At 35.6% G+C, this 26,138-nt stretch overlaps 1 protein-coding gene across 2 annotated transcripts in view; it reads right to left on the reverse strand.

Annotated features, from left to right (window-relative positions):
• Positions 1-1,707: 1,707 nt before the first annotated feature.
• The window catches only part of LOC106053252 (amiloride-sensitive sodium channel subunit alpha-like), a 28,566-nt gene continuing 4,135 nt past the window's right edge, over positions 1,708-26,138 (reverse strand). For both annotated transcript variants that reach the window (XM_056028579.1, XM_056028580.1), the window contains exons 3-16: positions 25,251-25,365; positions 23,328-23,455; positions 21,417-21,507; positions 20,081-20,172; positions 18,948-19,025; positions 18,498-18,589; positions 18,212-18,375; positions 16,033-16,122; positions 14,216-14,339; positions 12,446-12,521; positions 12,062-12,119; positions 11,630-11,709; positions 6,345-6,420; positions 1,708-4,982 (exon numbers count right to left, since the gene is read on the reverse strand). In XM_056028579.1, coding sequence (XP_055884554.1) covers positions 4,842-4,982; positions 6,345-6,420; positions 11,630-11,709; positions 12,062-12,119; positions 12,446-12,521; positions 14,216-14,339; positions 16,033-16,122; positions 18,212-18,375; positions 18,498-18,589; positions 18,948-19,025; positions 20,081-20,172; positions 21,417-21,507; positions 23,328-23,455; positions 25,251-25,365 — 1,405 coding nt within the window. In that variant the 3' untranslated portion in view covers positions 1,708-4,841. The remainder of the gene's footprint in view (positions 4,983-6,344; positions 6,421-11,629; positions 11,710-12,061; positions 12,120-12,445; positions 12,522-14,215; positions 14,340-16,032; positions 16,123-18,211; positions 18,376-18,497; positions 18,590-18,947; positions 19,026-20,080; positions 20,173-21,416; positions 21,508-23,327; positions 23,456-25,250; positions 25,366-26,138) is intronic.

Raw genomic sequence — 26,138 nt, forward strand, 5'->3', positions numbered from 1 at the left:
AGACAACAGTTTCTGGTTGCCTGTCAATAAATTGTTCTTCATGTGTTTGGAAGCTGTTGCTTGACACTTCGTATAATGACAAAAAGTGTGAATATAAAGTAATTTGAACACGTGGTTACAGCATCGATCTAAAACTAAGCTCCTATTGCTAGTATCGATTTCCTATATGCCTTATATGCACAGGGAAATACCGTGTTTTAAGAAAAGGATATTAATAATTATACGATCTCAATGATATGATCTCCCAGTATTAGCTGAAAAGGGGAGGCGATTCGCTTTACAATTTCGTCACGTGATGTATAAATTAGCTGTCCGATGTTTTCTATAGCGTCTGAAGTTTTAATTAGCTGTCTGATGTTTCCATTAGTTGTCTGATGTTTTCATTAGCCATCTGATGTTCTTTAACCCTGTTATGACATGATTAGGAATTAGTTATTTGTTTCGGGAATAGGGTGAAAGTGTTACTTAGCGACGATGACGTAAAGTGGGTTAAAAAACAAGAACGCTCTAAGTGACGCTACAAAGAAGACGCTTCTTGCAGAGCAGTAGAATAGATATACGGATTTACTGACATAGCTGACATCGGACGATTCCCTTCTTGATAATTAAACATATTTGTAGAACAACATATCAGCGTCGACTACATATTTGATTGTTTCGGCCTTTCGCCGGTGTTACTGAAGTAGTTTGAGTTACGCATTACTTCCAGTCAGACGTAGATCTACACTAGATATATTTCCAAGAATCAATACCGCGCGGAAGCCTTAACACCCCACAAAGGGGTTTATTGCATCCGGCCCACAACAAATAAAGTACCAAAGAGGCTCTTCTAAGTTTTTTTTTTTTTTGTTGTTTTTACTGTGCGAAAAGGTAAGAATTTAAATATTTCAAATTTTTACATATTTTAATGTTACTATTGTAAGATTTACAAAATTGAAGCCAAATATATTTTTAGCACAGATGTAACTGAAATATATATATATTAGTTAAAATTCTTTGTTTCTTGTTTCTTAAAATACACAAGGTTATTCTAGTTGGCTCAAAGGTTGGGTGATATGTAGTATTTGTAATTTTTGTATCGTCTATTTATCGTTCTTAAATTAAATTTCTGGTAGCTTTTTCAAAAATGCATAATAACTAATCGATGTGAATCTTATTACTTTAGTATGAACCAGAACTGTTATCACTAACGCGAGTAACTGGCACCTAAACCATTAAGCTCTGGGCTGGAGAGACTCGTTAGCCTTGGTTGGCTTCCCACCTAGGAGAATAAAAATTCTGAAATTAAATCTCTTCTAGCTGTTTGCATCTATACTTAAACATGGGAAAGGCTTCGGGAGTTTACCCTGAGGAAAAAAAAACAGGAACCGACGACCCGTAGGCAGCTTGCAGCACACAGTGTTACACCCTGACATAGCCAGCTCTTCACAAAGTGTATCGGCACTTGCCCTTACTTTGGACACATCAGCTGTGTAGAGAGGAGGTTACCTGAGCATCCTTCTGACCATAGCAAATGCTTAGGTATTCATTTCTATGTCATGATCATTGGTTATTATGACTGAAGGAGGCCATGGCACATAGTATGAAATCTATTAAAGGGAAATAACAATGAAATTATCTTTTCAACATTGTTCTAAGGAGTTACGTTTTTATAATAATAATAATAATAATAATAAATATGTAAACAATGTAAAGGTACTCTACTAGGTAAAATCATGTTTATTTTTATTTAATTTTTCTTTTTTTAATATTACGGAATGTATTTACTTGTATATATTCACGAATTCATTGTATGAGTTGACAATTAACATTTTCTAAGATTCGGCGGATATGAACAGTGTACAGCAGATTAATTATAAGTCATAATAATATACAAACACTTCAAAGTATGCACAATTTTGAACTGTGAACTGACTTCGAGATCATAATTTATTTCCTAGTGAGTAAGACCAGCAATGGTCTTAACAAACGTTCTTCAAAAAACGTAATTGTCTATGAGGCTGTAATACATTTCTAGGAGAATAGCGCGTGTCGGAAGTATCCAGGACTTTGTTTTCACTGTCCAGAAACCTGTTTCTACTTGACCCTATACTTATGACGAACAAAACACGTTCAGAATACTGGAAGAAGACCCAGCACGTGACTCTGAACCCTAGCAAGGTACACTGTTGACCAATAACATGGACCTTTCAAATGATCCGAGGTTTGAGGACAGCGTTTTAAGTACTGTCTGTTTTCTTGGACATGCATTCTCTCACATGACATATAGTTGGCTCAATTTGGGTTCTGTCACACTCTTCTTCTTCTTCTTCTTCGTTCTCATTTTTATGTTGGAGCGTTCAGACGACTAGACCAATATATCAGACGAACAGTGGGGAGCTCTCCGTATAGTTTTCTTTCAATTTGGGTGTTTTGGGGCCAGTGTCTTGTTCGGGCCTCTTGGTAAAGAATGCAGTTTTGAAGGACATGGTCAGCATTCTCACTCCACATGGGCAGATTTCACTGGTTCCAATTTTGAGCTTACTGGAGGAGGGCTTAACATGACATTATTGAACCTAGGCCGACTGCTACTAAACCACTGACCCTTGACTTACCTGACCCGTGATCTCATGATCCATGTTGTCGTCTAAATGTTGTGTTGACTCAGGGCACAGTTGTATTTACAGAAAAAAATCATTGAAACAACAATGGACCTCATTCACCAATCGTAAACAAACAACATTGAGTCACGTGCTTCTCTGTCTCCTCTATACAAATTACGATCTAATTTTAATCAACACTGCTTATCACGTGACAGGTTTTTTTTTCGTTGTTGTATAAATATTATCACGTGACCGTTCGTTTTTTGTGAATGAGGTCCATTACAAGCAAGCAACAAATGAAATGATTACATTAAACAATGTTTGCTAGAAATCCATCAGAGATCAAAGCGTTTCACTATTCTTTCTCTAATCGCAAATTGGTGTAGATTCGTTTACAAAATTGAATGGACTTGCATGGACTTGAAGCATTGAATAGTTAACAATTAAAAGGATCTCGATGGTAAAGTTGTTTGCAATCCGTACACCATCAAAGCCAACAATGTGTACCTGTAAATAAACCTTCGTGTTTGATGCATTTAAGTTACCATAGCTACACAAGCCAAACCATTAGTTCTACTAATCAATAGTCAGAGATCTATTTGAGTTTTAAGTTTAGAGTCATTTGTTTAAAAACCAATTATCTAGTGAATTAACAAAGCATCAGTTCATGTAAATAGTTGACTGCAATATCAATGTCTTTGATTCCGAAGATTAAGGATGAGTGCAGTGTTTCACATGACAACCCAAACCCAGCTGCGACCTGCATATTTTCCCGCATTTCCTGCAGACAAAGCCGTTGTCCGCTGGCGGTAATGCAAAACCATTAATACGATAAATAATCTCGTGCACAGCATGATCACTCTCTACACTCACAAACACACACACATACATTATTTATTGGTACATTTTCTTAATGTCGCTGATCATAGAATCAAATCGATCTATTTATTAAACAGTAATAATTCTTTATCACACTATAATAATCATACAGATAATAAATGCCAATACAACAACCGGTATACAAAATCAACAGAAAATATTTCTTATCTAAAAATATTTTTTTCGATTTAGGCAATCTCGAGCTTTTGTTGTGATCAAGTCATGGGTCACAAGTTCAAGTCCTGGAGGAACGCTGAACTTATCAAAATGTTTAAATGTCCACCATTTCGAATTTGTACTTAAATTTAATGAGCCCAAGTAACTAATTGTTTTAGTCTCAAGGCATCTCTTAAACTGTTCACATAATACTCCAGCTCAACGGCTAGGCTCAATGAATCAATACGTCTGCCCGGGGAAGTTACTGAAAAGAGATCTTCAATATCTGCCGGCTTTTTATTAGAATCTTTGTCAAAATAAGCCCTTCAATCCCCAACTAGAATCTGGTCAGTGAGGTTCAAGGATATCAGTTAATTTCAGGGAGAGGACGAAAACGATTCTGACTGAAATGATGCTAGGCCTGAAATAGAGTTCTCCATGGAGGCCAGTTTTCTGCAAGTTCTCCTCTTTGCTAGGAAAACTATTATTCACACCTCTCTATCCTTATTAGCATGACTTTCAGTTCTGCAAAAAGATTATAATGGAGCAGTAACTAGTCACATGAAACTTAGGCTTAGAGCCTCCATGGCCTTCCGGCGTAGTGGGCGGCAAGCTGTCTTCATAGAAATCTCCAGCAATGTTTGCAGCCTTTTCCCATGCTGATGTTCACTATCCTGAGATCCTCCATGAAGTTGCGTTGCCAGGTGATACCAAAGACGTCCCTGTTTGCTTTTTCCTCGCATCGGCCTCAATGGTATTGCTATTTTTAGGTCGCGTGATTCAGTCTGTAGGAGAACACGGTCCTCAAACCTCACGCTACGCTTGCTCTTAACCTCACTAAGTTGTCACCTCAGACGCAGAAGATAGTTGTATTGTTTGGAATGCAGTTGTTAATGGAAATGAGTGTAAATTAAAAACCGTTATATATATATATATATATCCTCCTGTAAAATCCAATGTTATGTTTAGAATTAGATGGCAAAGAAATACAATGTAACGTAAACACTGAAAGGACTTGGAGATATTATAGTCTCTACCTCCATACGGAAATGCACTGACCACAATTTCATGTCTCGTTGGTTGCTTGAAACACAGTTGAAATAATCTATCAGTTTCTTTCCTCGAAAGAAGGTTTGGTCAAAAGGTTTATGTAGTTCGTCTATTTAGATATTAGTAACAACCAGTCGTGTCAGGTGGCTGAGGGTATTTGCCCCAATCTTGGAGTTAATTACGTCTGTGTCTTCTGTTGCAGATCAAACAATACAAGAGTTCCGAAATCACATTTATAATTTCAAACAAGCTTAATACTGAAAGACCAATCCACAATCCCATAGTTCCACCAAAGTCTGACAGCAGTTGAAAAATCTATATAAAAAAAAACAAAAAACATATAAAATATTATTTGTATGCTTTAAAGAAATTCGCAAAATTGGCCAAAAATGATTTACACATTATTTTAAAAAGTTTGACATTGGATTCTTTTCCATTTCATAAATATTTATTTTTATACAGCCATTTATTTTTGGTCATTTAGGGTACATATCAAATAAATTATGGAAGGACAGTCCAGTCATCGCAGTAAAAATAGATACCTCGAGCTTATTCTTTGGAGTAAGAGAGAATCCCGATTCCCCCAAAACGAAACAGACACACTGTGACACTCATATTTGTGAATCCTATAACTAAACAGACACACTGTGACACTCATACATGTGAATCCTATAACTAAACAGACACACTGTGACACTCATATATGTGAATCCTATAACTAAACAGACACACTGTGACACTCATACATGTGAATCCTATAACTAAACTGACACACTGTGACACTCATACATGTGAATCCTATAACTAAACAGACACACTGTGACACTCATACATGTGAATCCTATAACTAAACAGACACACTGTGACACTCATACATGTGAATCCTATAACTAAACAGACACACTGTGACACTCATATATGTGAATCCTATAACTAAACAGACACACTGTGACACTCATATATGTGAATCCTATAACTAAACAGACACACTGTGACACTCATATATGTGAATCCTATAACTAAACAGACACACTGTGACACTCATACATGTGAATCCTATAACTAAACAGACACACTGTGACACTCATATATTATGTGAAGAGAAATGTTTAATTTTGCATGTAAAATTTGTGAAAGAGTTGTCGAACGTTGACCATGTCCTTAAAATTTTACACTGGATGGGATTTGTATAAGGTGAAGATCACCAGAGGCCTGCTACATCACCAGGTGGAAAGGGGGGGGGGGCTCATTCCTCGGGAGGGGAGTGCTTATCAGCTAGGATGGCGCTAAATCACAAGGGGCGTGCTGAATCACCAGGATTGTGCCAGGAGGGTGCTGAATAGTGAGGGGAACGCTTATTCGCCTAGAGGGTGCTAAATCACCAGGGGCGTGCTATATCACCAGTGGCGTGCCGAATCACAAGGGCGTGATGAATCGACAGAAGGGTGCTGAACCGCCAGGCTAAAATTATAAACGTGAATGAAACGGCGTAAGTCGTCCATCACATGAAAGTTTGATGGAAATCTGGGAGCTTACTTTTTTTCTTTCTCCATTAGAAGCGAAGAGGAAGTGAATGCATTAAAAATCAAATCTTAACTTAAGTCAGCTATGCTATTGTCTTATTTTACAATTAGAATCTATACAAGTACATGCGCATAAAAAATCTCAACGACTTACTTCGTAATTGGGCTGCTCAGCAAGCTCTTCGTAATTTAAATCCCTATAAAATATATTGAGCTTCAGGAAATTCTCTCTGAAATCAATGAATAAATAATCAAGCGAAATATAAAATTAAATTGAAAGTAAAAACTTATATAAGGGAAAAACTGCACAATTGCTGTCATATATCTCAATATTGAAAGATCTATCTTCCTTTTGCTATGTAAAACAAAGTTAATTAATTACCACCAAGTAATTAAATAATGGTTTATTTTTATTTATTCGTTTATTGTTTTCGCCCATGAATAATTATGTAAAGTTTGAACTTGATCCAAGATTGAGATGTAGGGGAAATAAGGGGTACAAGATTTGTTGCAGACAGACAGACAGACAGACAGACTGAGTGGGTTAGTAAAAAAAACAACAACAAATTTTAAGATTTAATTTTGGTTAGTGATCATTGTAAAATAATAAAAAAATTTCACACTATTTTTTTTTAGTTACCTTTTATTTGGAATATTTAAACTTAGTAAAAATAAGTTTTCTGCTCATTGTTTTTTTTTTTTATTTAAAAATCTTGTTTACATTCTTTAAGCAATAGAATACAGTTTGTGTTAAAATAAAAAGGGAAAGAGATATGGGCAAATGTAGGAGCGATAGAAGAGAACCTAAAGAAATGTGAATGAGAAGTTTGGGAGCTCATCCCAGAGTAGAAAACAAACATTTCGACAACGTTAAAATGAGAACAAATTTGTTGTATGATACTTTTGAACTACTTCGTAATTTAATTGAAAATAATTATTTTATAAGCATACTTAATTCAAAGGTTTGATTATACAGTGCTGAAGAAGTATAAAATTAAAACAAAGGGTTAGGTTGATCGTTAAAACGTGGCCGTTTATTACAATTCAAAACAATCAAAAGTTAAAAAAATCCATTAAAAAAATAAACAAAACAAAGCTTATCTATATATCCATATGCAAGTAATACACAGGCTATTTCCCTTATTCGAAATTAAACAAAATAATTAATTACCAATAATTAATTGACTTATTGAGTATTTTGCAGCGGTTCTCAACTTTTTTTACTCGGCGACCCTTTTTACAATTCCTCACTATGCCGCGACCCCAACAGTAAATTATAACAAAATTATAATTGTAGGCCTAATTTAAAAATGATTTGCATAGCCAAAGCTTTATGTTTAATCATGAAACAAAATGGAATTACATTCTTGAAATATATTTCTCTCCTTATCGTCAAATCACGCATAAATGAAATGATATCGTTATGTCTTGCATTTATTTACATTCCTATTTCTTATTCACACTAGTCACATTTCATACATATGTAACGAGTTTCAGTACATGCTGTTATGCAAATGAATGTATTTCTACCAATTGAAGAAGAAGGAGGTGCAGCACAGACAAATTGGGACATGACTGCAAACACTTGATCCAGATTTGTGAACTTATAGAGACACGCTTTGCTGCATCCGTATTAATGAGTTCCATTAACTATTTCTGTCTCCTAAACATCTTCAACTTTAACCTTAGTTGGAGTTCTGGCAGGTGGATATGGGACGTTAAGTGCATTTTGAAAGTTGGATGAAATTTTGTCGCAAGCTTTAGCAAGTGTTCTTTCACAAAATTGTCATTCTATTCGTTTGTCAAGTTCAATGTCATTTTCCTCAAAGAGATAAGATTGGGAACATATACTATTATTTTTCTCTAATATGGTTTGCCAATTAAAAGTTTCGTTTGGAAGGTTTGGACTTTTTTTTTTTCAGACGCGAGGCAAATTGCAATTGATCCTTGCACTGACGGTTTTCATTGCTTTGTGTTATTTTAGTAGAATTGTCTTTGATATTAATATTCGACGATGAATCACAAACTGAGTACCGAAAACTTTTGGTGACTCATTCTGTACCACATCAACATACTACCCTACTAGGAGCACCATCTGTGCACACACCACTTTTCCCAAAAATGAACCAAATTTCTTGTATACATTCATATACTGTCGCAGTCGTTGGAAGTGGATTGCAAAAGAAAAACTCATCTTTAAATCTCTAACATTTATCTGCATAACCTTTCCTCTAAACTACTGGGTATCCATGTCGACAAAGTTCGGTTGCTTGCTAGTTATCAAAATGACATGACAGTTCTTTCGGCATTATACATTCGACTTAAGAGACTTTGCTACAAATACTACAAATAACATTCTGGAGTTTTTCAATTCCAGCTTAAACTAACGGGGAGGCAGAGGAAACAGTGGTGTATGTCTTACGAGAGTGTCCAAGAGCTGCGGGGAGACAACTGAAGGGTCACTTGAACTAAATGGGGGAGTACTGAGGCACTACGTTTAACAACATATCTTAGAGTTCATCCAAAATTCAATATTTTCCAATACGTTATGCATTTCTATACAAAGTTACGAATTAAAATTCAAATTTATGGATGCGTTGTTCAACCTTTTTCAAAACGTATTTGTTTTGGCCTATATATTACAAAATTGAGCGCTTTTCATTACAAAAATAGAATACTGCAATACTATAAAATAAATACACAACAAAACCAAAGAATCATACATAACACTTAGTGTGTAAGTGTTGGTGGTTATTTGCTTTTATTTTTGGTTGGTTATCCTTTAGTTGACGATATGCTAATCCTTGTATCATTTTTCTGTCTCTGATGGTTTCAATAGTTATGTAGTATGTCTTTGTTATTAAATAATATTTTCATTACTATTATTATATATTGTAAAGTAATTAAGCATATATTAATCATGTTTAAAAAAAAATAGATACCGGTTAATCATGAAAAAAAAAAAAAAAAAAAAAAAAAGCTGTTACAGGAAAGCCTAGTGAATAGGATTAAGTGGGGGAGAGTTCTTGGGGTGACAGAATTCAAGGACACATTCATAAACCTACACAGTAAACATATCCCACCAAAAGCTAGAGAGATTAGTTATAGACTTATCTTTGGGATGACCCCTATGGTTAGAAGACGGGCAAATGACCGTGAATGTATATTATGCCACCTTGAAAATGCTGATAACGAAAAACACATGTATTTGGAATGTCCATTATTCCTTCAAGTTAGAAGTACTGTAATGGACCTATTGGAAGCAAACTGTGGCAATTATGTAAATGTTAACTTGTCTATTATTTTAAACAAGCTGCCAAAACTAAAAAATAAAATGATACATAACTTTAACTTGATTATTGTTTCCGAATACAGGAATCTTGTTTGGGCTACCTGGCTCAAATGTCTACATAATAATAAGGTGTTTGACCCTAATCACTTGGAATTAACATTTAGGAAAATAATGGACTTTAGGGTAGAGAATTATCTAGTTTGATTTTCATATACCTGTATAATGCTCATGTAGTTTTTCAGAAATAGGGTGTTGGGGGTCAGGGATATCTGATATTGTGTTGATTGTTCTGGAGTAGAGTATACTTGTATCATTTTTCTGTCTTTAGGGGGTTCATTGGTTAGGTAGTATGTCTTTGATATTAAATAATATTTCTATTACTGTTATTATATTTTTAGGTTAATCACTTTTCAATTGTTTATGATTTAATACTTGTGAATTATGATAACTTACAAATAAAAACATATTAAAAAAAAAAAAAAAAAAAAAAAAGAGGCAAGATGGCCCATAAAAGAGGCATATAAAGCCCAAAAAAAGAGGCAAAGAAAAGAGGCATAAAGCCCAAGGATTCCTATGATGATAAAGCTAAAACTGAATAGCGCAAATTCTGAGGTTTCCTTTATAAAATAAATAGCGCAAATTCTGAGGTTTCCTAAAAAAAAGAAAAAAAAAAAAAAGTGCACTTTAAAATCCATCATTAACTTACGAAGCAATTGTTTTATTAATACCGGTAGTTGACCTTATAGGTGACAGTCCAGAGCTTTACTACACGACCAGGCGTAACGATACGTTATGCATAAATGGGCATTAACTTGGTGTCACAAACCGCTGTGAGTGCGTAGCAGAACAACAACAGTCCACTACGGGCATGGCTATGGAATGTTGACCCAACTGACCCCTTACCCGCCATCATGGCCATAGTTATTGTGGAATGTTTTATTTTTTTTTATTGTTATTTCTATTTTTATTTTAATTTAATTATTTGTGGTTCTAATCTATTTTATTGAATTAAATTGGACTTTATTTATTATTGGGAAAGGAAATAGGCACCTGTATATTTTTCCCTTTTATTTTACTGTCACGTGACCAGGTGACCTGATCTTGATCGAGGCAGAGTGACCTGGGTACTGTGGGGACAAAGCGGCACTTGGCGTGGGTACAGTCATTTTGGATAACTTAAGTTGTTATCAGTTTCATTGATGTATCTATGTTTCAAACGTTGTGGATGATTGTATGTTCTATATCAATAAAGTTATACGCTACGTGTTTTTAACTATTATTCTGGTGTTCAGTGTTATATGTGAGTTGTCTACACAAAGTTATATGTGAGTGGTATACACAAAGTTATATGTGAGTTGTCTACACAAAGTTATATGTGAGTTGTCTACACAAAGTTATATGTGAGTTGTCTACACAAAGTTATATGTGAGTTATCTACACAAAGTTATATGTGAGTTGTCTACACAAAGTTATATGTGAGTTATCTACACAAAGTTATATGTGAGTTGTATACACAAAGTTATATGTGAGTTGTATACACAAAGTTAAATGTGAGTTGTATACACAAAGTTATATGTGAGTTGTCTACACAAAGTTATATGTGAGTTGTCTACACAAAGTCATATGTGAGTTGTCTACACAAAGTCATATGTGAGTTGTCTACACAAAGTTATATGTGAGTTGTATACACAAACACCTCAATCGCGACAGGGCTAAAGCCACGAAATACACAGTTCCAGCGTCAACAGTCGGGCCTAATCGCCTAGACAACGACCAGCTAGCGTCTTGTGACGTTTGGACTGTTAACATTATTTCTGCTTTCACTTTAAAAATGTTTAAAATTAATTATGATTCAGCTTTCTGCAACATCTATCCTCAAACATCTATCCTCAAACATCTATCCTCAAACAACAATAAAAAATTTAAATTCCAATGAAAAAAAAACTTTTTTATGTGTCAAGTTTTGCGTTAAAATAGACAACAAAAAAAAATCCATATTTTCAATGGACCCCTGACAATTTGTTAGTTGACCCCCGAGGGGGTCGCGATCCACAGGTTGAGAACCCCTGATGTATTGTGTATAATGTCGCATTGCATATAATGTAATATCGTGTCTAATGTAATAGAGTATATAATGAAATGCTTACCTAATTTCAAGTTCCGATTTATTTTTCAGTTTCTGGCAAATGTCTACATTTGTAGTGCACACATCTTTAACTAACACAGACTGTAAAATAGAAAAAGAAAAGTACAGCGGGACTAGACATAGGATAACACAGTGATAATATTTTATCATAACCAATCTAATATTGATAAGTTAGTCTCAATCAGTGGCGTAGCTAATGTGGGGGGAGGAGTGGGGAGAATTTGAAAATTCCCCCGGGCACACTTGAGGGGGACCCCCAAATTAGTGTTTTTTTTTATATTAAAAATTAAATATTACGGGGCCCCCAAAAGGTCAAGCCCCCCGGGCCCCCAAATGATGGAAAATTTCTAGCTACGCCATTGGTCTCAATAAAAGAAATAAACCAACTCTAAATGTGTGTATAATTTTAAAACACAGATTCTGTTATACCTACCAGCAAGTCATTATTTGGCCAAGTTCTGGACGACACATACGTATCAAATATTCTTTCACTGAAAACAAATAGAAAGGCAAGTTTTATGAACGTCGGCATGTGGAAGATTTTAATTACTGCTAATGGAATATCGCTCAGATAAACTATTACAATACTATAATGACTCCAACAGTGGAAATAGTGTACAGAGCGTATATATAAAGCTTTAGCCATTTTAAATTTAAAACAGGGTTAATGCACCTTGTTATCGAGAGACAAATCTGACCTTTAGAAATTTTAAACAAAGTTGGAAAACTTAAAAAAGAGATGCAGAAAAATATGAAGAAGTATTCAGTAGCGGATACATACTTCAGACATTATGTAAACAAAATAACAGTTTCCTACCTACAAGGACTGTAACAGCCACAAGTCTCATTATCTCCCCTGAACGACACTTTGATGCGCGTTACACACTTCACTTCTGGAGAAGTCAAAGAAGCAAAATTGCACATTTACAGCCACATAGCTCAACGCTGTAAGAGTTATTTCCCTTTTCTATATAGAAAATTATTAATTACCAATATTAATCTATTAATTGGTTAATTTTATGATTGATGCATCCTAGGAACAATGAAGAGTTAGGGAATTCTTAACTTGATCCAACTGAAAGGGAGAAACTTCTCAGAAAGGGGAGAGAAATAGCTTTCTTAAAAAAAAAAAAAAAAAGGACACCCAGCTCACCAAAGCGATTAAAAAATTTTTCTCGTCTTGAATTCAAACTCGAGGGCTCAGGCCTCCTTAATGAAAAACTGCCACTCCAGCCACTGAGGTAGACAAGTGCTTATTAAAATAAAATATTTTATAGTTATCTATTGTTAGTTTCAATTTTTAGGCGATGACCTAATTCTCTACGCAGGGCTCATCTTCTCATGTCTAGTACTTCCTCTATTTATATAACACACGATAAACTTATAACATTTGACTAACAAAGAAATAATTTAAAAAACTGGTCATTATGTTTTATAGATTCCTTTGTTGTTAGGGACACTAAATAATGGTCAAAAGTTGATGCGAGACTGGAAAGTGGGAGATCTAACGTGTACAAAATGTGTAACAGAAACAGACATAGTGAGTTGTTATAAGCTTTGTATAACTGATTAAGCAAACAAGACTGATGGCTCTATATAACAATATGATAATAATGAGCTCAAAGATCCAAGATTAATAAAGTGCAAGTATTTCGAATAGCTACGTAGAGTCGTAGACCCCATAATGATCTACATATTTTGCACATCCGAGTTAAGCAACAGATTAATCAATTGTATGATATTTTCTTAATACATAAAGATTAGCTCTAGACACCTCAGCTTTAGTCATTCAATACTATAAAATCTGGCAATATGGGTCCCAAATTCCCAAATGACTGCTAATCTCTCCTAATGTGTACTTATGATCACGTATACGTACAGGTGTGCACCTCTGTGAACTCATTTTGAACTAATAATATGTGCTACGGTCTTAAAATGTTTGATATTTGCACTAATGAGTACTGGTATGTACTACTGTGCACTAATATGTAGTTGTGTGTTCTAGTGTGTACTACTCTGCAATAATCTGTACTACTGTGTACTTCTGGGGACTACTGTGCACTAATATGTACTTCTGTGTTCTAGTGTGTACTACTCTGCAATAATGTGTACTACTGTGTACTTCTGAGGACGAATGAGTACTAATACGTACTTCTGTGTTCTAGTGTGTACTACTCTGCAATAATGTGTACTACTGTGTACTCTTAGGACTACTGTGCACTAATATGTACTTTTGTGTTCTAGTGTGTACTGCTCTGCAATACTATATACTACTGTGTACTTCTGAGGACTACTGTGCACTTATATATACTTCTGTGTTATAGTGTGTACTACTCTGCAATAATGTGTGCTACTTTGTACTCTGAGGACTACTGTGCACTAGTAAATACCTCTGTTCACTACTATTTTGAAATGTATAGGCATACTACTTCTCACTAATGGGTACTTTTGTGTACTTATGCGCACTGGGTACTTCTGTGTTCTAGTATGCATAACTGTGCACTAATCTGTAGACCTACTTCTGTATACGTTTTGTTAAATACTATGTGCTAATATGTCCTTCTGTACACAAAATGTGTACATTTACCATCAGACGTGAGGCAAGTCTTTGTTCCGTTAATCTTGAGTAGGACATTGATGAAATAGTAACTTGTGTCCAGACACTTGCACTCGTTATAGATCTGCTTCAGGAAACACATTTTCTGACACAGCTGTTAAGTAGACAAAATGAATTGAGGTGTTAAGGCGATTGGAGGATTTGTTTTCACTTTAAAGTAAATAACAGTCATTTGCTTTTTGCTTACATTTTGATTTTTTAATTTCCAGTTTACGTCCTTTAATAAAAATACAGTTAGAGATGAAAAGAAGGGAAAGCGATATAGGCAAATGATGTGTCTGTGATAGTGCTACCGCCAGCAAGGGACGTTTTGGCGCGATCCGTTTTTGGCGCAGGGTACATTTTGGCGCGAGATATTCTGATTATAATTTAAGAAGCACTTAGCTTTTAAAGGTTTTGATTATTTCATGAATATATAATAAGTCAGATTCTTACCTGAGACCAGTGTAATAATATGCTTCCCTTTCCACCTAAATATATCCTAGTTCTTCCAATCGTAAATGATTACATCCTCTGATTTCTATTTCCCAAGGCATTTTAAGGAATAATGAGTGATACTTACATTTCAACAGGAAAATTTTTATATAGATTTGAATTGATAAAATTATTTTGGTTAAGGGCGATCTAGGTGACAGATTTTCTATTGGCACAGATAAAGGGAAACAACTGAAGACAGTACCCCCCCAAACATAGTTGAAATATAGAGCAGGATATACCACAAAGTAATTAAATTAAATAAATTCTTTTTTGTGCAAACGAAAAATTGCATTGATTTTCTACCTACCATTGATTTAAACTGATTTTTGTCTGTAAATTAGCGTAATCACTTAAACAATAATTTTTGATAATAAAAATCTTCCACTTCATAAACAAACATGCACAAACAAATATGTGAAACATATTGTTATAATTGTGTCCGGTGGATAATATATCAAATGCTCTTCTGTATATCAATTATGAAACTATGGATGGCTGCCTGGTCGTGTGGTATTTTCAAGTGATATGTGTTAGGGTTAGGGTTCAATCCCTTCCCGCAGCAATCCTCCGCAATCCCTTGGTACGTTTGCTTGGATGTTGTAATCTTTGATATAAAAAGTAGTAAATGTAAGATTTTTACCTGGGACCATGATATTAATATGAATTCCCCCCCACCCCCATAAGCTATACCTTTTCTCTCCCTTTTTGTTATTGAAAGGACTATAAATAAATAAAAAAATCCTTTTCGTTTTCCACTTAAAAACTGCATCAGTTTATCTATCATTGTTTCCTTTTGATTTGGACAATATTGAAACCCACACTTCTGTTATAATATGATTTAACAATATTTACAAAACAAAATTAGAGACCAAAATAATGGATAACAATATCTCTCGTTCAATACACGAATAATAGACGCAAAAACACATACAAAACATAATTATGTATTATTCATCATTAAAGAAATAATACAATGAATATAAACAATGTGATCAAAACATTTCGCACCAAAACGTCCCCTGCGCCAAAAACGTCCCCTGCCCCAAAACGTCCCCTGCGCCATAACGTCCCCTGTGCCAAAACGTCCCCTGCCCCAAAACATCCCCTGCCCCAAAACGTCCCCTGCCCCAAATCGTCCCCTGCGCCAAAACGTCCCCTGTGCCAAGACGTCCTGCTTCGTGGTACCGAAATGTTTGACGTTCTATATTGGGAAATGAGGGGGACGAGGCGCCTGGCTCCCCTCCTCACTTAGGTCACTGGTTATAAAGGAGAGAGCATGGATGTAATTTTAAACGAGTAAGTGAGCTTACATTCCTGGTGTAGTTTACTTTGTACTGGCGGTAGAAGTCGTCAACATTCTTGCAAGCAACATAAGGATTTCCGAGGCGAGTGATTTTAATCTGCAGCATACAAGTGAAATATTTACAGACAAGTGAAATATTTACAGACAAGTGATATATTTACAGACAAGTGATATATTTACAGACAAGTGATATATTTACAGACAAGTGAAATATTTACAGACAAGTGAAATCTTTAAAGACAAGTGATATATTTACAGACAAGTGAAATATTTACAGACAAGTGATATATTTAAAGACAAGTGATATATTTACAGACAAGTGAAATATTTACAGACAAGTGATATATTTACAGACAAGTGAAATATTTACAGACAAGTGAAATATTTAAAGACAAGTGATATATTTACAGACAAGTGAAATATTTAAAGACAAGTGATATATTTACAGACAAGTGAAATATTTACAGACAAGTGAAATATTTAAAGACAAGTGATATATTTACAGACAAGTGAAATATTTAAAGACAAGTGATATATCTACAGACAAGTGAAATATTTACAGACAAGTGATATATTTACAGACAAGTGAAATATTTACAGACAAGTGAAATATTTAAAGACAAGTGATATATTTACAGACAAGTGAAATATTTACAGACAAGTGATATATTTACAGACAAGTGAAATATTTAAAGACAAGTGATATATTTACAGACAAGTGAAATATTTACAGACAAGTGAAATATTTAAAGACAAGTGATATATTTACAGACAAGTGAAATATTTAAAGACAAGTGATATATTTACAGACAAGTGATATATTTACAGACAAGTGAAATATTTAAAGACAAGTGATATATTTACAGACAAGTGAAATATTTACAGACAAGTGATATATTTACAGACAAGTGAAATATTTAAAGACAAGTGATATATTTACAGACAAGTGAAATATTTACAGACAAGTGAAATATTTAAAGACAAGTGATATATTTACAGACAAGTGAAATATTTAAAGACAAGTGATATATTTACAGACAAGTGATATATTTACAGACAAGTGAAATATTTAAAGACAAGTGAAATATTTAAAGACAAGTGAAATATTTAAAGACAAGTTAAATATTTACAGACAAGTTGAACAAAAGTGTTAGGTTATAGTATCGACATATTTTTTGCTTTTAGACAGTGTCTATTTATTGAAAACAAATAAAATCTTAAAAAAAAACTTTTTTTAAAAAAGCATATCTTATGGGAATAACTTCAATTTACAGACATATATCTTAACACTGCAAGATTTATTTAATCTTTTTCGATATCACACAAAATGATTTAAAAAACCACTTATTAATTAATAAATTGTTCAATTGTGGTTTGTTAGGAACAATGATTAAAGTTTAAAGTCTCAACGATCCGAGTATGTGAAATAGGAGAAATAACGTGTTCAAAATTTGTACCAGACCGACAGACAGACAGACAGAGTGTGTTGACATCAGTTATTAAAAAAAAGCGTTATTGTATTGGCATATTTTCAGCTTATTTATAAAACAAAAATTCATACTTATTACACAGTTATGATCAGGGCTGAGGTGGGGGGTGGCTAAGTGGTAAAGCACTTGGTTTGAATCTCGGTGGAATTCACCCAACTCTAGCGGGCGATTAGTTGGGGAAAGTAATGGTGGTAGGTCGTTGAGATTGCCACATGACACCCTCGTTCACCGTGGGCCCTAAAGGCTAAATATCGGATGGTCTGAAAGGAGTACTTTACTTTTACACGGCTGGGATTAAATGAAAATTTACCACTTTCCGAAAAATTATAATTGCACAATTACAACGCTGTTGGCATGTACTTAAAGGTATGCTTAAAGGTATTTCGACCCTCGTCACAATGGATGTGAGTCCTGCTGTCCTGCATGGAGTTATAATTTAGAACTGTATAATATCATTTCTGAAGGGATGTCTTAAATAAGTAAAACAAACAATGGCGTAAAAAAAACAAAAAAATACAGATATTAAGAAAACATTTGGCCATTCGAAATGAATTTGAAGGATCTGGAGAGATCTTGTTTAAAATAGCGCAACTGCCAATACATAACTACACGAGGAAGACTATAGGCCCCCTAGGTGGTCAACGTTTTATTTTAACGTAAGCTTTCTAACTTAAAGTAGAATAGAGAAACATAAACCTGTTTAAGACCAATCATCGTCTGCTGACCAGCTGACACAGCAATTCCCTCCTCTTCTGGCAGTGGAACAGTGTTTTTATCATGGATCACAATATGGGCTCCTTTACCGCTTGTTATCAAAGGCAGGTATTCATCGATCTCCAGGTAGAGGATCAGTTCCAGCCCTGGCATTGTTACAAAACAAGATTAAACTCAGCATGGAAATTTATTCACAGCGACAGTTCTGACGCTATCATTTCTTAAACAATAACGTTGAGCGGTATACATAGTTCAAGCAAATACTAACCCCCTGATGGGCCATTTTTCTTTGAAACATAGCGGGCGTCCTGTATCGTGTAACAATTTCCATAGTCTGAATTAGTTGACTGGGAGAAATTTCTAGAGTATACAGAAAAAAAAGAAATTAAGTAACAAAATGTAAAAAAAAAAGTCTTAAATTAAATAAAAAAAGAATGGCGGAATCAATGTAATTGACCCAATATATTAAAACACTTGGAGATATCCATACGAAATCTATTCACACGAATCTACTCTTTTTTTTAACATTTCGATTATTTTTTGAATTATAATGCTCTACAAAAATCACAACAAGCTTTATATTTAGTTTATCTATCAGTCTATCGTTCCATATACCGGATACACCCAAAGGCTTGCTCTTTAGAAATATGACTCCATTGATACAAATCTCTGTACAGACTTTGTACAAGTGCAAAAAGTTCTTCAAAAACAAAGTTACCTTTCGCATTTTCTTGTAGCGAACGAGCATTGCCTGAGCATGTCGCCGAGTTGATGACCCACAGATTTCTTGTCGGTTCTGTTTGGTGAAATAGACAAGTTTGTCATGACTCATAAAGTTTGTGATTACTCGTGAAATTTGTTAAAAATCATTTAGTTTGTGACGACTCATAGAGTTTGAAATGATATACTTCTCAATACGACACTTTAGTTTTTAAAAAGTAATAAGAGTTAAATTTAGAAAAAGCTTTCAACACGTGATTTAATCTCTCTAAATATATATCCCAATTAACCCACTAAATACTCATAATGAGCTAGTGTTCCTTTAAGAAAATATTTTGGGGAAACATCGTGTTAGACAGTTATTACTTCAGCTCATCAGAGAGTGGACGTGGGTTTGATACAGTATTCTATTGGTAACGTAGTTGTATCAGTTATAACTTGATCCCTAGCTAAACTATATCTCAACTCAGTGCATTTTAGATATCGATCTCGTTGCTGTGCTCAATATAAGTAATGTGAAATTCACGTGAGAATCCAATCACATTGCTACACGCCAGAACCATACACACTTTAGAACCTACGGTGACATCGCAAAATAGAAGTTACTTTACCCCTGACCGCAGATGTGTATTAAGTATTGGCCCCTTTAGTCCCCTGAGAATTGAAAAGAGAAAACACTATTAGAGTAAAATGCCTCAAATATTGTTGAGTATGGATTCGTAAATCGATCCAATAAATCTGTCATCGCAACTGGACACCGCATCGAGCGGTCGTGCGGTTTGCGCGCTGGACTGTCGTTCGGATTTATCGACGGTCGAGGGTTCAAACCCTGCCCGCTCCCATCCCCCGTCGTCCTGCGGGAGGTTTGGACTAGGAAGTAAACTATCTTCAACTCTGAAGGAACATCCGAAACATGTCAAACATTTTACAAACACGCTCAGCAACATATAAAGCACGAACAACAAATGCTCTAATTATAAACATTTTAATGAAACAGTTTCCTCAAGAATAATTGTCTGTTTGGATCGCTAATTCGCAATATTGATTTTTTTAAAAGCGAACAAGACCAAAAGTCAAACTTATTATATAATACATACACATTGACCACAATTTAGGACCAGGCCTACTTACATGTTCATAAAACTGTATACATCTTTAAAATTCTCAACCAATGTGGTGATCGTTGACCTGTTGGCCACCGCTTCCCAGCTCTGTGGGCTATTCTGACAAGAGTATTAACAGGCATGCAAATAACCTTTTATCTATCTATCTATCTATCTATCTATCTATCTATCTATCTATCTATCTATCTATCTACCTACCTACCTACCTACCTACCTATCTATCTATCTATCTATCTATCTATCTATCTATCTATCTATCTATTTATGTATGATGTATGTATGTATGTATGTATGTATGTATGTATGTATTGTTACGATCTTCTCAATCAGGCCTTTAGCAAACACTACTTAATAACACAACACAGCACATCTAACACAAGAACTTGACAACAAGAGCTTCAAGTAACAAAGTGGTGGTTTAATTTACAAATACATCGACAGCCTATTCAACGCAATTGGCTACATCAAATTCAAATGATTTCTTGAACTTAACAGAACTGCCTAACTAAACATTACTAGTCTCTCTAGCTCGTACAGCTACATCTTCGAGGACTCAAAGGTACCACAAGTCCTTACTGCCTTGCTGTCCTGGACTTAACTGTCCTTGTAAACACACTGTCTCTCGACCGTGAAGGCTCTTGATCACATGACCACAACACACGTCATACTTGCGGTTATTAGCAGTACTGTCCCTTGTCTATCGACAGCCTTTGACCTGTGTGATTGGCCTGAGTCGTGTGTATCAGTAGGCCGCACACACATTAACCCTTTCAGTCCGCCACTGGAGTTACAACAGTATGTATGTATATATGTATGCATGTATGTATGTATCTATTTGTCTGTCTGTCTGTCTGTCAACGAGAAGAACAAGCCATTTCGTCTTATACAATCCTTGCGGTTAACGTTGGAGACGTCTTATTTCGACTTCTTGATCAGGACGTATTCTGTCACGTGGTATACACGCCTAGGTGGCAAGCGAAGTGTAAACAGGAAGTTATCTTCCCGTAACTTCCGGTTTCTAAATAAGATATGTAAATGTGCAGTCTTTAAGTGTCAAGCTTCATAGTAACCATGTCACAGTGAATTTATTATTTTATTTGGATTTTAGTGTGTATTCAACATTCTTATGATTTCCAAAGGAAGGATTAAAAATTGTTTCGTAAAGAGAAATTTGTTTTTTTCCTTTTTACTTAAACATGGATCTCCGGCATACATTTGCATATTGGGTCATCAGATATATCTTCTGAAATACAATAACCCAATTCAATTCAACTGTAGCCTAAATCAAAGTCATCAATACATACCTGAGAACATAACAGATTATAAAACGTGAGTGTATTTACCGCGTCGTAAAATGAATCTTCAACATTATCTTGATCAAAATCAAAGTTGTCGTCAAAAGTGTCCAGGAAGTCAGCCATGCTGACCTTTTCACTGTAGACAAGTTACAAAGTATAACAAGAATGTGTTATAATAAAGATAGTAATAATAATAATAATAATAGTTAATACACCAACACATGGTTTTGACAGATAATTTGATCGGTAAGATACTCCTCCTTATTACAAATATTAGCCACAATAGGTTCTCGAGTCTACGGATCATTTGCTGTACTGAGACAGGACTATTTTGACCGATAAAACGGTAGATTTTAATCGCCATGATCTGCTGTTCATCGATAAAAAAAAAATCGCTACCATTATTGACATCGCCATACCACTGTCTCATAATTTAAGAAAAACTGAGTTGGAAAAACAACGAAAATATTGAAACCCAGGCTTGGAAATTAAGCGTTTATGGAAGTTAGCTAAAATAACAAAATCACCCATTGTTATATCAACCGAGGGAATAATAACAACTGACGTTATAGATACCTTCAAGGCCCTTAACACTCCTAAGAAGATTCTCATTGCCTGTCAGAGGGCGGTACTGCTGCAGACCTGCCACATCACCAGAAAGTTCCTCAGTGGAAACTGATAAAGGGACTACGATGAATTTTGTTTCCCTTTAATCTTCTTCTTCTTCCTCGTTCTCATTGTTATGTTGGACTGTTCATATGACGAGACCAATACATGAGATGAACTGCGCAGTGTTTTCCAAATCAGGGAGCTCTCCATATAGTTTTCTTTCTATTGGGGTGATTTGGGGCCAATGTCTTATACGGGCCTCTTGGTAAAGAGAGCAGTTTTGGAGGACGTGGTCGGCAGTTTCTGGTGATACTCCACATGGGCAGATTTCACTGGTTCCAATTTTGAGCTTCCGGAACATGTGTTGTCGCATTCTGTTGTGTCCGGTCCTGAGTCGAAAGATTAGACGTTGGTTTTGTCGGGATAGCTTATAGTAAGCGTCATCTTTCTTGTGATTTGGATGAGAGCTCGTCCATTTCTCATTTATTTTATCTACAATTAATTTCTTAATTTCTTCTGGATAGAGTGCAGAGTTTACTTGTGAGTTTGTTCTCCCACTCTTGGCGAGTGTGTCAGCCTTCTCATTTCCTGCTAGTTGTATGTTCCCTTTAATGACTAACTCCACTTGGGCAGAGCTAGAGAATGAATACTCGTTCGTTTCTAACATAATAATAAATTCAAGATGTGGGCCCTTTTCTGTGCTGAATTGTCATACTTAGGTAAATACGTTGAAATCCAGAGCCGCATCTGTGCGTGGATACCAATAGACAATTTTCAAGGTAATTCCCCTTGAGATTGTAAGCAAATAATTACGACAGGTCCATAATGGGCCACCAACACGCTTGCGTTGAAATCTCTTGACTATCTTGTCTAGCTTTTGTTTTATTTTGAAACAATTCTGTAGACTTTAGCATGTTAATAATACTTGCTAATTGGCTTATCTTTCCATGTGCTATTTTTTTTTCATCCAAAACTTCTGAAATTTTAGTTACCAGTCAATTAGTGGTAATACTTTCAGACCTTGCGATCTACAGGGCAGAGGATGGAAAGGTCATGTGTTTCTGTGGACCACGGTCAACAAGATTGACATGCGGCCAGCACAAGTCCAACCGTATTTACTTTTCAACAACAGGCACCCATGGGTGAACTCAGGGGAAAGGGGGAAGGGTAAAAATCGCAAAATTAAAAATCCCAGTCTTCACCGACATTCAACCTGAGACTCTTCGGTTCTGAAGCCAAGAGCTTTACTAATATCGAGTAAGCCTCGACTTACAAAAAAAAAAGAATTGTATTTATAGAGAGATAAATGAAAAAAAAAAAAAAAGAAAAAAAAAAGAATAGATCTACTCTGTATCACTCTCGTCGCCAGTAACAATGACGTCATTTTCTGGACTGTTCTGACCTACTTTAGTCTCTAGGTTGTTTTGGCTCAATCTATTCATAAAGTCCTGCACCGCATCAGAAGCATTTTCAACCTAATGAAAAACGAAAACATACTCATTAATGACAAACCTCCTACACACACAATACAGACGTTACTTCAAAAAAGAAGATGATTACGTCCTATGCGTCATGCATTTAGTCATGCATATTAACCAATGACTTAAATTCTGCCAAGTCACTGGTTGTCCTGGCTAGCTCAGGCATATAGTAAAGTAATGTTCCCTTTTAAAACCTTGTGGTCTATAGGGCAGATGATGTAAAGGTCATCTGTTTCTGTAGCCTACGGTTAACAATGGTGTCATGTGGCCAGCACAACGACCAACCGCCTTTACTTTTCCCTAACTAATGTCAGGTACTCATTAGAGCTGGGTGGACTCAGAGGCGCCCGAAGATCCCGAAATTAAAAATCCCAGTCTTCATCAGGATTCGAACCCCGGTCCCTGGTTCAGAAGCCAAGCGCTTTACCGCTCAGCCACCGGTATATGCACAGTTTAAAATATATTTTTTGAGATAATTGCAAAAGTTAAAACTTATTCAAATCAATGCTTACTTATAATTTTATAAAAAAATGGAGCAATGTCTTCGATTCCAAAGATTAAAAATGAGTACCATATTAATTTTAAACTAGTGTCAACACAGTTGTGACCTGCATATTTTGCAACATCCGATGCAGACAAAGCGGTTGACATCCGGGGATCTATTTAAGTTTTCTTTTTGGCCTATCTTCAGCAAGGGTACGTCTTAGTACCTCCCACGATCTTCTTGAGAGCTTTTCAGTTGTCTCTTTCAGATGACATCTGCTGCCAACTACATTTCTTTTCTATGTCAGTGAGTGCAAAATGGCGCTAAGCTAAGTCTGGCACTAACGTTAAGCCATTCTCTTTAAGATTGCTCTGGGCGTGTTGTTAATCCTCTGGCGCGAGAGATTTGATTTGATTTTTGATTTGAGGCACATAGGCACAATTTAGGCCATGTCGTGCCTGCAGTCCCTTAAGGACTTCTCTCTCTCTAAACAACAAGAGCCAGATTCTATACAGTCATATCATTAAAATCAAGGTCTATTCACAGTTAAAATAGTAAAGGTAGTAAAAATTTAAATATTTGGTAAAAATCCAATGTGAATAGTGCATGTTCCCAAATTCATAAATCAGATCTTCGTAGATAGCCCCACTTCCCGGATAAAGCCCAGTACCTTCCCTGGGTCGACATTATCAAATAGTGTTTTTAAATTAGTGGCTCTAAAATATTTCTCCCTGACATCCTGGTATCTGGGGCAATGTCTGACCCAGTGCAACAGTCGAATGGTATAAGTAGTGCTTCTATACTGGCCACGCCGGTTATATTAAAATATGTATTCAATTGATAGTCTCTCAACTGCTGATAAACAGTAAAATCAGCGCTAAAACAACATAACACTAAAGCATAAGTTACAAATAGAAAAACCAAAACCTAATGCAATACTCAGAAAGACACAAAGATGGAGGCACATTTCTTATTCCATACGCTAGAACAAATTTGTACAAGAGCTCCTTCTTCCCTAGAGTCATTAGAGAATGGAATGGGTTGCCTGAATCAGAAAAGAAAACCAACGACTTAACAGAGTTTGTCACTGATTAACATGCATGTCTAGACTGACACATGAAATGCGTAGGACGTAATTATCTTCTTATTTGAAGTAACGTCTGTAATATATAAAATAAAATAAGATAACAGCTTGTGCTATTCACATTTGTGCATACAGCAAACACAGGTTCACAGGTTCGAAACTGAACTCTCTTATCATTAATTGTTTCGTTAAATTAGAATTAAAAAAAAATGAAATCTTACTTTTGACACTCTCATGATGTTTACATTGCAAATGGTCACTGCTGGGAACTCTAGGCTACTAAATCCGATATTGATGTCCGAATGTTTAGCGTAATCCAAATACTTTGATACCAAACTGAAAATTTTGTGTATGATATTATTATTATTATTTTTAAAATAATGTGTTCTAAATAGCGCATTTTTCAAGTTTATAACATGCTCAGTACGCTTTGGTCCATGGTACAGTGACTGCCTGGTCGTGCGGTTTGCGCTCTGGACCTTCGTTCGGACTTCTCGATGGTCCAAGTTCATACCCTGCCCGATGCCATTCCCGTCGTCCTGCGGGAGGTTTGGACTAGGAAGTTAATCATCTTCAACTCTGAAGGAACAGCCTAAACATGTAAAACATTTTTAGAAACTAACAAAATACCTCTTTAGTGGACCAATGGGGGCGGAGGTATCTGGGAGAAGGCCTCTGTGCAGACTCTTTAGCCGCTAAGCAAACACAACTCTGCTTGAAACTTAACACTGGGTTCCATATGCTGAACAACACGGGAATCGTCTCCCAGAATCTCTTTCCACCCACAGGTCCAAAACAGCGCACTGAGCATGCTTTAGAAGGAAAGATGCGCGCGTTATACTACATTCAAAGGAAAAGAACCATAAACTATTTGCCTTTCTGTTAAAAGCTATCTATGTAATATCTGTGATTGAGTGGCCTAAACGACTTGAAAAAAAAGGGGGGGGGGACTCAGGTTTGAATCTTAACGTAGACTTTACCTTTTTACCTTTACCTTTACCTATCCCTTAGTCTGTTGGACCGTTGGGGCACCAGGCAAGATTTGTCGACCGTCTTTCTCCATTCCTCCCTTTTTTTTTTGCCTTGTTTAGAACCTCTCTCAATGGCAG

The sequence above is a fragment of the Biomphalaria glabrata genome, chromosome 5 (genome assembly GCF_947242115.1).
Source record: "Biomphalaria glabrata chromosome 5, xgBioGlab47.1, whole genome shotgun sequence".
In the NCBI taxonomy this organism is placed as follows: Eukaryota; Metazoa; Mollusca; class Gastropoda; family Planorbidae; genus Biomphalaria; species Biomphalaria glabrata.